This window comes from Monodelphis domestica, chromosome 2 (genome assembly GCF_027887165.1).
Source record: "Monodelphis domestica isolate mMonDom1 chromosome 2, mMonDom1.pri, whole genome shotgun sequence".
Taxonomy (NCBI): domain Eukaryota; kingdom Metazoa; phylum Chordata; class Mammalia; order Didelphimorphia; family Didelphidae; genus Monodelphis; species Monodelphis domestica.
The window spans coordinates 304,505,914-304,521,582 of NC_077228.1; the positions used below are offsets into that span (position 1 = coordinate 304,505,914).

General features: G+C 32.4%; 1 protein-coding gene across 1 annotated transcript in view; it reads right to left on the minus strand.

Moving 5' to 3' along the window:
* The window catches only part of HMGCLL1 (3-hydroxymethyl-3-methylglutaryl-CoA lyase like 1), a 170,022-nt gene that overhangs the window by 83,109 nt on the left and 71,244 nt on the right, over positions 1-15,669 (minus strand). The window contains exons 5-6 of the mRNA XM_056818434.1: positions 15,563-15,626; positions 12,270-12,458 (exon numbers count right to left, since the gene is read on the minus strand). Of these exons, the coding sequence (XP_056674412.1) occupies positions 12,270-12,458; positions 15,563-15,626 (253 nt within the window). The remainder of the gene's footprint in view (positions 1-12,269; positions 12,459-15,562; positions 15,627-15,669) is intronic.

Consider the following 15,669-nt stretch of genomic DNA (forward strand, 5'->3'; position numbering starts at 1 on the left):
ACATAGACCTTTCTTTAAATAAGTAGTATCTATCTAAAACCTTCAGTAAGTATCATCTGCAATAGGGATAAGTAAGAAGCCTTCACAGTAAGATCAGGAATGAAGCAAGGATGCTCATTTTCACCATTATTACTTAATGTTGTATTAGAAATGGCAATTTCAGCCAAAAGATAAGTTAAAGAAATCAAAGGAATTAAAGTCGACAATGAAGAACCTAAATGATCACTCTTTGCATATGATATAGTTAGAGAATCCTAGAGAACTAAAAAATTATTTGAAATAATTAAACACTTTAGTAAAGTTTCAGCAAACAAAATAAAATCATATAAATCATTTTAATATATTTCCAACAAAATCCAGCAGCAAGAGTTAGAAAGAAAAATTCCATTTAAAATCACTATAGCAACAAAAAATACTTGGGAACCTATTTTCCAAGAAAAACACAGAAAGTATATGAACACAATTACAAAACACCTTTTACACAAATAAAGTTAGATGTAATTAATTGGAAAAAAACATTAATTGCTCATTGAAAAGCTAAATTAATATAATCAAAATTATATTTCTACCTGAATTTATTTATTCAATGTCTTAGCAATCACACTATAAAAAACCTATTTTATAGAACTAGAAAAAATAATAACAAAATTCACCTGGAAGAACATCTTCTTTTCTCTTAATACCAAAGGAATTAATGAAAAAAAATATGAAGAATGGTGTTCAGAACTTAAACTTTACTACAAAGCAGTAACCATCGAAATAATCTGGTACTGGCTAAGAAATAGAATGGATGATCAATAGAATAGATATAGGGTAAAGACAAACTAATATTTAATAAACTGATAGATCTGTTTTTTAGGAAAAAAACTCACTGACAAAGACTGCTGGGAAAACTGGAAAACAATATGGCAAAAATTAGCTATAGAGTCATAACTGACATCATATACAAAGATGAAGTTAAAATGGATATAGCATTTAGACATAAAGGTTGATTTTAGGTAAATCAGGGGAACCATTTAACTTTCAGATCTATCAAGAAGTAAAGAATTTATGACCAAAAAAGTGAAAGAGAACATTATAAGATATAAAATGAATAATTTTGACTAAATTATATTAAAAAGGTTTTGTACAAAAAAAAACAATATAACCAAGATTAGAATGGAAACTCAAAAATATTTTACAACAAAATTCTGATAAAGGTCTCATTTCTCAAGTATATAAAGACATAAGTCAAATGTATAAGAATGTAAGCCATTCCTCAATTGAAAAATGATCAAGGTTTATGAATAACTAGTTTTTGGATAAAAAAAAGTCAAAGCTATTGATCATCATATGAAAAATGTCCGAAGACCCTCTTGACTAGAGAAATGCTAATTAAAACTACTCTGAAATACTACCTCATACCTGTTTGAAAGTAATGGAAAAAATGATAAATGAGACATAGAATGAGACAAAATTAGGATTCTAATGCGTTGCTGTCATGGAGTTGTGAACTTATCAAACCCTTCCAGAGGAAAATTTGAAACTATGCCCAAAGGGTTATAAAAGGATGCAAACTCTTTGATCTAGAAGTACCACAACTAGGTTTTTACCCCAAATGTTTTTTTTTTAATAAAGAAGAAACTACTTGTGCAAGATTCTATAGCTGCTCTTTTTTTGTTGTGGCAAAGAATTGGGAATTAAAAAGATGTCCCTCAATTGGGGAATGGCTGAACAAATTGTGGTATAAGATGGTGATTAAATACTATTGTTGTAAGATATGATGAATAGGATGATTTTAGAAAGAGCTGGAAAAGCCTACATGAACTGATGCAGAGTAAAATAAGTAGAATCAGGAGAACATTGTCCACTGTGATGGCAATATTGTGGATTTATCAACTGTGATAGACTTAGCTACTTTCAGCAATTCAATAGTCCAGTACAATTCTGAGGAATTTATGAAAAAGAATGCTATTTACTTACAGAGAAAGAATTGTTGGAGTCAGAATGCAGATAACAAAGAGTATGTTTTTTCACTTTAGTTTATTTGGATGTTTTGGAGCCTTGGTTTCATCTGATTATTCTCTTGCAAAAAATGATCAACATGGAAATGTGTTTTGCATGATAATACATATATAACCCTCATCAAATTGATTGTCTACTCAGAGAGTGGGTAGGGGAGGGATAGTGGGAGAAAATTTGAATCATACAACTTTAGAAACGTAATTGGACATTTTTTACATGTAATTGGTAAAATAAAATTTGTATCATAAAAAAGAAAGAAAAATTTAATGGCTTGCCCATAGTCACACAACCAGTAAATAAAAACAATTAAAAACTTTCATGACTGAATCCATTATGATGCAATATTGCCATATGGGCAGCTAGGTGACACATTAAAGAACATTCTGGACTTGGAGTCAGGAAAGCTTGAATTGAATCTCTAGCTCAGACACTTAGTAGTTGTATAATCACTTAAACTTTCTGTGCCTCAGTTTCCTCATCTGCTACAGAAGAATAGGACCTTCATTCCAAGTTTGAGCATCAAATAAGATAATACTTGCAAAGTATTCTGGAAACCTTAAATTGTTTATAAGTGCTAATTCATCATCATCACAATAATTATTACTCTTCTTATTAATACTTGACTTGTGTCCAAATAGCCACTGTAGTCCTACTTCAAAGACATTGAAATCATTGGAAGTAGTCTTGGTTTCTTGAAGAATATGCCAATAGGACTCATTCACTAAAAGGTCTGATTAAGGTGGAAAAGCTGTGTTACAATGCAATATGTGCCTGCAATTCAAGGATATAGAGGAAAGGCTAATTAAAATAAAACTTGGCCAGAAGCTTTCAGAAATCCTTTTCCAAACTCACTTCTAACTCTCAGAATTATTGGCTTTCTTTAAAGCACAACTCTCATTCTTCATCCTAAAGGAGAACTTCCCGAATTCTCCTAGTTATTACCATGGTCTTAAAATTATTCTACATAATTGTGTATTTATTTCTTTTTAATTTCTTGTACCACCCTGAACGCGTCCTATCTCGTCTGATCTCAGAAGCTAAGCAGGGTCAGGCTGGGTTAGTACTTGGATGGGAGACTGCCTGGGAATACCAGGTGCAGTAGGCTTTATTGTCATTCTCGATCACTGAGAGACTACCACCACCAATTTCTTGTGCACTTATTGTGCTCTGCCACTATCACCTTTCTCGTCTGTAGGTAGAACATAAGCTCCATGGGGCAGGAAGAAAGGATTGTTTTTGTATTCAAACCCTCCAAGTATATCAGAATACTTTGTATATACTAGGCACTAAAAATGCACCTTGAATTGAATTGAAGTACAGTCTTTGGGGAAAGGAGGCTACAGCAACTCAGGTTATATACTTTCTAACAGGTACAGGTAATGATTCCTATTAGCAATGGTAAAATGAAGTTACACCCAGGAACTTGGTGGTATTAATACTGAAAGTGAATGAATAGAGTCTTGGAAGTTTTCCAATGTTCAGAAAAAAACCAAAAACATAAGTATCTCCTATTCTAGGTTCCAATTTCTCTTTCTCTTACTTTAATGTAAAGTTCTATCCTTACTTCCAAAGGATAAATAAGGATTTGTGCACATGTGTTATCAAGTCAAAATAAGCCCTCACTGGACTTGATCTTTACATTCTTTTTTGAAATGTCTGCCTAGCAACTGTGCACACGGAGACTGAGGTTAATCTTTACTTATTGATTTTTGGCCTCATAGAAAATAAAAATGTTTCAATGGCCTGATCTTTGACTGTGTTATGGGAACAAAAAGAATAGGGCATGGATTTTTTTAACTGAGTTGTGAGGTTAGGAGGAAGGAAGGAAGAGAACCAGCTAGATAGAGACATAAAGAAAGAGAGACACAGTGAGAGGTTCTTAAAAATCAATTACTTTTCTAATTGCACTCAAAATATTTTTATAGTGAAAATTCAGAATTGGTATTTGTATGGGAATTTTGTAGGCAAATTTCATATAGATTTCATTCGGGATATTTTTGACCTCCTGTTATCCCTTCTAAGGAAAGGATGAGTTCAGAAAAATTTTAAATCTAAAAACTTTACCTTTGAGATATTACTTTCATCAACTGGAAAAAAAATGTATATATATATATATATATATATATATATATATATATATATATATTCATCACATTGCATAAAAGTCAATTAGTCCTTGAACTATAGTCAGAGTTTTCAGTGAGAGGGGCACTGGGTCTATCAGAATTCAAATTCTAGCTCTTTGACTTATTATGTAAATTTAACAAAGAATTTTTTCATCCAAAACTTCTTTGTCCGTACCTTATAAGATTACTGTGGAGAATGCTTTAACCTTAAAACATTAAACAAATGCCTTATATTATAAGAACATTAATACTTTTTTTGCTTATCTTGATTTTTTTAACATACTACCACACATGAGCAGATGAATGTTCAATAACATTTGGGTATATGCTTCCAAACTACACTGTGATTCCTAATTTAGATAAAATGGATCTTGTGAATATTATCAAATGAATTGAATAATTGCAAGATTATAGAATTGATGGTGGTATTGAACAGAAATATAAGAACAAAAGTGTTTAAATGATTTGCATAAGTTCAAAAGTAATGAATGATAGAGCAGAGATTTTAGCTCTGATCTTCTAAATCTTTAATCATATTCTTTCCCAAATACCATACATGCCCATCACTTCCCTTCTAAAATAATATCAACCAAACCGGCTAAAATGACAAAAAGGTAAAGTGATAAATGTTGAAGGTGAAGCATGAAAAACAAGGGCACTAAAACACAGTTGATGGAGCTTTGAACAGGAAAACAATTTGGAATTGCACCCAGAGAGTTATAAAACTGTGAATACTCTTATATCCAGCAATACTATTGCTTGGTCAATTTCCCAAGGAAATTAGGGAAAGGTGAAAAGAACCTATATTGTTCTAAAATATTTAGAGCCTGCCTCTCTCTCTCTCTCTCTCTGTCTCTCTCTCTCTGTCTCTCTCTCTCTCTCTCTCTCTGTCTCTCTCTCTCTCTCTCTTTCTCTCTCTCTCTCTCTCTCTCTCTCTCTCTCTCTCTCTCTCAGCAAAGAATTGGAAATTGAGCAAATGCTTGGGGAATGGTTAAACAAATCATGGTATGTGATCGTGATGGAATACTACTTCACCATAAGAAGTGATGGACAAACTGATTTTTTTTTAAACCCTTACCTTCCATCTTGGAGTCAATACTGTGTATTGGCTCCAAGGCAGAAGAGTGGTAAGGGCTAGGCAATGGGGATCAAGTGACTTGCCCAGGGTCACACAGCTGGGAAGTGTCTGAGGTCAGATTTAAACCCAGGACCTCCCGTCTCTAGGCCTGGCTCTCAATCCACAAACTGATTTTTTTAAAAAGAAACCTGAATAGCAGTACATGAGATAATGAACAGTGAAATGAGTAGCATCAGAAGAATATTAGACATAGGCACATAATTAATTCTAGAAGAATAAACTGAGAAAGTTACCTGCAGAAAGATAAAACATGAAAGATAATTTATATGAATATGTTGGGCTCTATGATGCTATCTTATGTGATTCAGGGAGGGGATAGAGGGTTGGGACATTAGTGAACAGGATTTATTCTGTAGATATGAAGAAAAGGAAATTAAACAGATAGCATATCTGTGATTACATTTGTGTATTATATTCTTTTTCTTTATATATGGAGATACTAGTTTTATTTGGATATGTAAAGATTTGGAGTAATAAAATGATATCAAATTATAAACAAGAGGTGTATTTAGCCATTTTTAAGACTGTTCAAAAATATTCATTATAAGAAATGATATTTACTGAAATTTTAAACCTCAAACTCACTAAATACCCAATTAGTTTCCCTTTATTTCTAAGAACTCTCTAAACAAGTTCTCACAAAAATGTTAATAAAATACCTTAAGGAAAAGAATAATTTTCTTATTTCAGCATTGTTTAGAAATTTTCCACTATATTTTTAAGACACAGTGTGGGGACCCCTATATCACCAGTATTCACTACACCATCCAAATACAAGCTTGCATCCAGGTTGTACAGCTGCCAGAAGAAGAAGAAGAAGAAAGTCATGCTTACCCCACTTTGACCATAAATTGTCCCTACATGGGGCCACATGAGAGTGGAGCTGCTCAGTAAGTGAATCACAAATCACTACTCGTATACCCTTCTGGAATTTCTCCTTGGGAACGTTCTGGGCTTGAATTTGCTCATTAGGCTAGGCAGTTTATGAGGTACTTGTTTCTCTTCTCCCTCTGAACAACCCTGTGTTTTCCCAAGGGCAGATAAGATGTCCTTATACAGGAATACCTCAATTAAAATGGCAAATGGCACTAATCATAAATCATTCATTTAGAGCTGAAAAGGATCTTATCAGTAATGAAGTTAAACTCACTAATATTACAGATGAAGAAACTGAGACCCAGAAAATTGAGACCAATTGCCAAAGTTCATAAAGCTAATAAGGAATCTGAATAGTTGTTTCATTGTCCCCAAACCAATATTCTTTACATTGTGGCATGTTGGTGATTGAATTGTAGACAAGAATAGAAGAATGTTCTGTATCAATCATTAGGGTACACCTTTTTCTTTTGTCTCCAAATTTTTGGTATACACAATTGTGACATTTGGTCTCTTTAACATTAAATTGTTATATCCGATTTAAATCAGTTTTAAAAATCAGTCTCTGATTTCAAGATGCTTATATTTTTAAAATATTGCTCATTGCATACTCATATAAAAAATACAATGCACCTAAAAATGTGTGTGTATATGAGAGAAACAGACACACAGAGAGAAAGAAAAGCATTAATTGCTGGGAGGATCAGAAAAGGTTTGAAGGAATAGATGGTACTTGAATTGTGGTACAAATATGCTAGGCATTTCATAATACGGAAAGGAGAAGAAAGTGCATTCTAGACATAGGGAACTACATTTGCAAAGGCACAGAGACTAGAAATAAAATATCAAATACAAGGCAGAAGACTAATTTGAACTGTACAAATATAGTACATCTTTAAAAACTATAAGCTTTTAGTTTTCTAGTCTAGATTTAAATAGTTTTTGATAACATTGATTAAGCACAATACTTTCAGAAGGGAAAATAATTTAAAAATAAATATAAAGTATGTCCAAATTTTATGTAGGCTTAAAAGTACCACTCTATCTTGTATAATTAGAAATAATGAGTATTTTAATATTTTGAAACCTTGATTTTATATGTAAGATTATTCAGGTAATTCTCAAAAATGAGGAAACTTAAAATTAAATTTGAATATCTACCACCATAGAAGGAAAAGACAGAGTCTGGATTCAGATTAAAATAGAACATTTTTCACTTTATTTCCTCTATGAATTTTTCCCTAATTCATATGATGTGTCCTCTTTCACAATATAATGAACATGGACATATGTATTGCATGAAAACATGTGAACACCTTATATGTTGCCTGCTATGTTGAGAAGGGGAGAGAGATAGGAGAAAGGGAGAGAACATGGATCTCAACATGTCAGAAAACAAATAATAAAAGTTGTATTATCATGTAATCTGGAAAAAAAATTAATATAATTTGAAGAAAAAGATGATAGAAATCTAAATTTCCAGTCACAACTGTATCTCATAACTAGAAAAATTAATCAGAATTAGATAATAATCATCTTTTCTCCATAAAATAATTTCTATAAGTCAAAACCATAAAGGTTAAACATAAGGTGCTGCCTCTCCCTATATCTATATCTAGATCTGTATCTATATACATACACATATATAATTATGTATGTGTTGTGTGTATGCATATACATATATATATATGTGTGTGTGTGTGTGTGTGTATACTACACTTCTTTTAAGTATAATATGGCAGAGAAGTGGTCTCATAGCTATACACATGGAAAGGACTTCAAGATAAAGGCTCAAGATGATTGACCAATAAAACAAGTCTACTAAAAAATAAAAGAAAGATTGTCAATGTTGCTGTTCGTTTAGTCTTATCTGACTAATGGGTACCCCATTTAGGGTTTTCTTGGTAAAGATACTGGAGCAATTTCCTATTTCCTTCTCCCACTCACTCATTTTACAAATGAGGAAACTGAGGCAAACAGGGTTAGGTAACTCATCTAAGGTCACATGACTACTAAGTGTCTGAGGCCACATTCAAACTCCAGAAGAAGAGTCTTCTGCATGAAGCCCAAGCATTCTATCTACTGGGGAAATGAAAGAAAGGAATCCATCAATCCAGTTTGATTTAAAAAATAGTTTGTTAAAAGTAAAAGTATTTTGATAGGCAAGTAATTTGAGAAAATCCTAAAATGTTAAAGTGGTACTACATTCTAAAGGTGGTTGAAAAACAATCTAACACCCATATGAACAGATGGAGAAACAGGAGAAAAATTTACATATAGCCAAACAAAAGGAAAAGAGCACTAAGAGAGTTCATAACTCTCATCAATACAGTGGCCAATCATGATTTCAGAAATCACATGAAGCTATACCTTCCACTTATATGCAGAAAGGTAATTGACTACATAATGAATTACAAGGTGAGATGAGAAAAACATTTCAGTCATAACCATAGGGAGAGTTAAGAGAGAAAGAATTCTATTTTGGATATATTAAGTTTAAGACACATACTAGAGCTGTAAATTGATACAAGTGTCCTGGAGAATAATCTGGAACATGTCCAAAAGGACATAAAATTATGCATACCCTTTAACCCCAAAATATCCCTGCTAGGTTTACATCAAAAAGAGATTAAAACAGGGGAGAAATAACCTATCTGTAGAAAAATATTTATAGCAGCTCTTTTTTGTGCTGACAAAAAATTAGGAACTGAAAGGATTTCCATCGATTAGGGAATGGCTGAACAAGTTGTAGTACATGCTTATAATGAAATACAATTGAATGAAACAACATAATCACAAAAAAAAAACACAAAACAAGGAGAGACATATGAAGTAATGCAAATAGAAGTGAGAATAAAAAGGAGAATGCTCTTTGCTACTGTACACAGTTTGTTGTTACTGTACACATCAACAATAATGTATGATGACCAACTGTGAATGATTTAACTATTATCAACAAGGCAAGGATTCAGAACAAATCCAAGAGACTAATCACAAAAAAGGATATCTATCACCAAAAAAGGAACAGAGTCCAAATGCAAAATTAAATATATCATTCTTTACTTTATTTCTACATGAATTTTTCTCTAGTATAATCAATGTGTCTTCTCTCACAACATGAAGAACATGGAAATATATATTTATAAATATATATATATATATATACACACACATACACAAACAATATCATATTGCCTGACTTTTTGAGGAGAGAGGAGGGGAAAGGCAGAAAAGAGAGAACATGGATTGCAAAATATCAGAAAATTTATAATAAAATTGTATTGAGATGTAATCTGGAAAAAATGTAAATGTTATAAATTTTTTTAAATGATATATAGTAGATATCCAGTTTGAGATTTCTGAATGTCAGGTAAAAATGTGATACTGAGGTCAGCAAAGAGGTTGGGGCAGGTAGATTTGGGCATCATTGGGACAACAATAGTCATTAAATTCATGGTAACTAATGAGATCACCAACTGTTGTATTGTAGAAGGGCAAGAGAAGACTATTCATCACTTGTCAATTGATCACTTGGTGATTAATTCTTTGGTTATACCAGGCCATTAAACAAATTAAAAGGTAAAATGCCTATAAGACGTGTGTAGCAACCTCAGTTTCTCCACTGACAATGGCAAAGTGGTCACTAATGGAGTGGAGGGAGGAGCAAAGAGAGTAAGAAGAATCACAGTTTTTATATGAAGATTTTTAAATGTTTTGGGGATATGTGCCCCTTTGGTAATCTGCTGAAACCTTCGTATTCCTTCTCATAATGTTTTTAAATGCATTAAATAAAATATGTTGGAATACAAAAGAGATAAATCATAGTAAAATATAGTTATCATTTTTAAGAATTCTCAGACCCCACATTAAGCAAGTTAAGAACTTCTATTTTATGCCATCTATAAATTTTTATTTTACTTTTGGGACTCTGAATATGAGATCCTTGTCCAATGACCAATGCTTGAACATATTGCTAAATCACATCAATCTTGGAATTCTTGCTATAAAGGAAAATAAATGGCTCACAATTACTCTCTAGAGAATCAAAGGAAGTGGCAATGTTGTTTTTATTATATGCCCAAAGGCTATAAGAAGCATTGTTTTGTAGACTATTTGGTCATCTCACATTTTAGGATTGATTTTTTCAGAGACCACAAGGAAAATAATTGTTTATATGCCAATAAACAATAAAAGTTTATAGAAATTCTAAAAACAATTTGATAAGCTCCCCCTGAAAATTAGATCAATATGCAATTTGATATGTAAGTCTTCAAAGCAAAAGTGTGAAAACATGAAAATGTTTATGCAGAAATACCAGAGATGAAAGATGCAATCTTGTCTATGCTGAACAGTGTAATTTTTGCTGGTCTATAGACTCAGTAGAGGATAACAATGAATAATAAGCCCAAAAACACAAGTTGAAGCCAAGTTTTAAAAGGCTATACATTTCAAATAAAAGATTTTATATTTGATTCTAAAGGCAATAAAGAGTTTTTCGATTTTATTTAATAGGAGAATGAGATGATCAGACTGGAACTTGGTATCTCTGTGGGGGATGGATTGGGAAAAAAAGTTGATGATTCTTGAGGCATAAAGGCCAATTAAAGGGTCATTGCAATGTCAAAGAGAAAGATGATAAAGATAAGAATGAGGATGGTGGCCAAGGGGGGAAAAATAGAGTATTGTTGAGAGTGATATTGGAGAGATAGAATCACCAAATGTTGGCAAATTATCATATATTTGATTCAAGGGAAAGGGATATACTAAATTTTTTGGTGAAGATATAAAACTCTATGATTAGAAAAACAGGGTCTCAATAAAAAAAGAGAGGTTGGAATTGGAAAGACAAATTCTTTTTGGAATTTGCCAAGGTTGAGATACGCACAGCATATCCAAATTGAAAGAGGACACTTTTAATGACCTTGAGGGGACTGTCAAAATTTCTAGGTTTTGAAAACATCTCACCTTTTTTAATTTTAGTAGCCATCTATGATTAAAGCAATATCCACCAGGATTCTCTTCCTCTGCCCCAACATGACTTAGACCATTTTCCTCTAAATGATGACATAATTGTCAGTGGCATTTGAATGACCTGGGACTATGACTTAGATTCTTCATTGATTGTGGACAGATTGACATGACTTCCTATCCACCTAAGTGAATAAAAATGCTCATCTATTGGGAGTTAGGGTCCTTCAAACTCAGTTATCCTTGTAACAGAAGAAGAGTCACCACAATGCCCTCCCAGCCAGGTTATAAAGAAGCAAAAGGGTCCACATCCATATGAACTAAGAATTGTAATATCTTTGTGTAATATATTTTCTATCTTTTAGTTAAGTAAGCCTCCCTTTTTAACTGTTTAATGATTGTCCCTGAAAATCCTTTCATCCTATAAAGAACCTGAACTCACCAGGTGATGGACTGAGTTGGGCTCTACCTTCACAGCATTCTTTCTCCTTCATCAAATGTCCTTGATCCTCACTATATCATTTTTCCTTTGCTAATGGTAAAGAAAAAATTTCCTATTTTAATGTCTAAACCAGAATAGAACTAAGGAATCCTTTCCCAAAGTCAACTAATAATTAAAGTAAGTTTGGGTATTCCACTACTATAAATAAATTTTAGCCTCAACTTTTTGCTTGATCCCAAAACTTATGTTCTGGCATCTGCTTTGCTATATACAATGAAAAGTATAGTCTTTCAAATGACTTTTAAAAATCTTTTAAATTTGTTTGAAGAATTCAACTGTAGCTTTTGAAAGCAGTTTTGTTTGTCATCTTCAGGTGATGTAAGCTCTTTTAGGATATGAATGACTTGAGGTTTCTATGGGTTATGTGTCCATTAATCAATGTTACTATACATTACTATGATAGCTTATATATCTATAATCCTTTTCCTAACTGCCTAAATGGACATGGTTCATTTCTAATCATGTTAGAAAATCATTTAAAATGATCACAACTATTTTTTTTCTTGTCCTTCCCTTTGTGGAAAGCACATATATACAATGTATCTACTAAAATTTAATTTTTACTTAAAAAACAACAACAACAACAAAATTCAACCTGGAAAGAAAGGAAAGGTGGAAGGAAAGCAGGAAGAAAGAAAGGAAGGAATGGATTTACCTGCAAGGCTGTGAGAATATTTGCTAAAGCTTGCCCATATGTGTCATGACAGTGAACAGCAAGAGCACTTATTGGGATTTCTTTCATAACACTTTCCAACATTCTTTTCATACTTCCAGGAGTTCCCACTCCAATTGTGTCCCCCAGAGAGATCTCATAGCAGCCCATGCTGTACAACTGCTTAGACACCTGTTGAGAAAGGAGAAGTTCTATTAAAATGCTGAAATTGAACAGGCATGAAAAATAAACACAGGAGCACAAGTCTCACAGTTCCACAGAAGAGATCATTTAGAGGTAAAAAATTCTTTGTATTGAAAAAAAGCACCTACTTCTCAATATAACTTTCAGTAACATATCTCTTGCATGAAACTCTTAATAGTCTTTAAGAAAGATGGAGATAATCATGTTATTTATTCATTGTTTTCTTAATTACCTGATTATATACTCAAAATCCTGTTATTTGAAAATTGATGATTATCTTTAAAAAAATTTTAAGCTATAATTTAACCAACTACCTTAATTGGGTAATAATATTTCATTATGTGCATTTATAAAATAGTGGCTCATCAGATGTTTCTGAGGGAAGGTCTGGGTTTAAATCTTAATTTTTATACAGACCAAACTATATGATTCTAAACAACTTAACCTTTAAATACTTCCATACAGCTAAGGCTTTAAGTTTCAAAACATTCCCAGATCAGCATTTGTGGAGTGGGTTCCTTTGCCTAGAATTCTCTAGACTGATAAATTCATAGATTTGCTACTACTTCTTTGGACCCTCACAAAAAAAGAAATATACACACAAACAGATGATGCTTAATCTTTATAAACACCGGTAACTAAAATCTTCTAATCTTGTCTAATTTATAGGCAGCATCATATAGTAAAAAAGGCAAAATGTCTGGGGAACTGAGTTCTTTTCTTAGTTCTGACACTAATCAAGTATATGACCTGAGGCAAGTCATTTTACATAACAGGTCTCAATTTTCTCAGCTGTGGGGGGCAGACTTCAGATGCAACTCCCTTTCAGGTCTTCATGTTTTCTTGGAAGTAGCTGTCTTTGAAAGCTGCTCAAGAATTTCAAAGGCATTCTGCCAGTTTATTTAAAGGGTAGCCTGGACATTTCTGCAGGAATGCTATAATTTCTTTAATTGAAATTAGTTAAAAATGGAAGTTACTAATAGAGTTTAGCACCTGCTGTGTATATATAATTGAAGATACATATTAGTTGTGTGTTATACAGTGTTTATCTTTCAAATGAATTATAAGTTGCATTATTTAGGCAAATAGTTTTTTTGTAAGGATAATAACTGACACTTATAATCTACTTTGAATTTTGGTTGTTGTTCATTCATGTTTGACTATGACCTAATTTCGGGTTTCATGAAAAGATACTGAAGTGGTTTGCTATTTTCTTCTCCAGCTCTTTTTACAGATGAGGAAACTGAGGCAACCAGCGTGAAATGAGTTGCTCTGATTCACACATCTAGTAAGTATCTAAGGTTGGATTCCAGGCTCAGCACTCTATCCACTGGGCCACTTAGCTGCCCAGTACTTTGTATACATTAGTCTTTTTGAATTTCATAGCAAATCTTTGAGGAAGACACTAGAAGTTGTATTGTTCCTGCTTTAGAGATGAGGAAACTGACAGCCTTTAAGATTTAAGTAATAAGTCTGATCATATCTACTAAGCATAAAATCTGGAATTTAAACTTATCTTTCTTATTTCAGGAACAGCATTCTATACACTATATTACACTGACTCTTTCAAAAATCCTAAATTCACTCCATCCAGTATTATATAATTGGAGTTGCCAGGCTTTTTTTGTTGTTGTTGTTGTTATTTATATGCCTTTTGATTGAAATAGATGCGCTTAAGAATTTGGGTTCATTCATGATCTCTAAGAGGTGAGTCAAACATAGTGTACATGATGGTAAAACTTTTCCTAAATTCAGTAATGTGTAAAGGCATCATGTGTATTTCTCTTTAAAGATAGGGATTTCTCATACTACAACTTCATTGAATTCAGCTCAGATGATTTTACTGTCAGCTGACTAAGATCTCCTGAGACTCCATTTAGTCAGGAAATGCTCTAAAGCTCTGAGGAGACAGACATGGGGAAAAAGGGAAAAAGGAAAAAAAAAAGCATTGCATCCTAGTGAGTTTTTTTTTTTTTACTTAAGAGAAACAATTTTAAGAACAACCAGAAAAGCCCCTGACCAAATTCTGACTGTGATATAATAACATAATGAGATCTGACAGAGTACATTATTGATCTTGGGATAAACCAAAAATGATTAGGCTAAAAGCCAAGCAAATTCCTTAGCCACCCAAGAACTAAAATCCTGCTAATCCACACTGGAATGTTTTATTGTTAATCTACAGTTACTTTGAAAGAATTTTAATGTCATTAAAAATACTTTCTGGTTTCACTCAAGAATAGTAATGATATAAAAAAATTACTTTGTCTATATACAGAAAAATGAACGGTAGGAAAAATACACTAAATATTCTGATAGGAAAGAATTGAAAATAAAATATAATATCTATTTGGCCTTTTAAAAAATACATGACACTGAATTTCCTTCTAATTCTATTCGTATATCCAACCCAATATTTTTGAGAAACAGAACATATACTCTCTTTATCTGAAAATTGCTAAGAAATATCACAGGATTTTAATTAAATAGTACAAAGGGATAGCTTCTAATTAATTATTGGAATAATGTTTGCCACGCCATGCCTCGGTTTCAATTTCTAAATTTGTTTTCACTACTGTCCTCAGCATAGCTGAGGTCTTAGAATGATTCACCAAAATGCTAGTTCCTTTAAATTCAGTTTTAAATCAAGCACAATTGAATCAAAAACTTTACCAATGGGTCAATTCATGTATAATTTTCAAAAGCATTTCAGAAACATTCTAATCTAGGTACTAAAACAAAGTACCAACAAGAATATACACATACATACACACATATGTATTGTTGTTGAAAATGGAAAATAGACTTAATCAATAGTATCCCTTCTGTGATGGAAAATGAATTAGGCAATTCTATTTCCTTTCCTTTCTCTTTCCTTCACTACTGACAGAAAACAGTTAATCAACCCCTGGCATTGACAACAATTCCAATTTCTTATGTTTACCTGTTTTACAAAGAGCAAAACAGGATAAATGTGTAAGGGTATTTTCCACTATAGCATACTATGTAGGGAAATGGGACATGGAAAATAAGCCAATTCAAAACATCTAGATAATTTTATCATGATATAATGACCACAGATATATTCTTACTTCAGCTACTTTTTCAGGGGCGATCTGTCCTTCATATGGGCATCCCAGGGCACAAGAAACATACCTAAATTTAAAAAATAATAATTATATAAATAAATATCCATTAT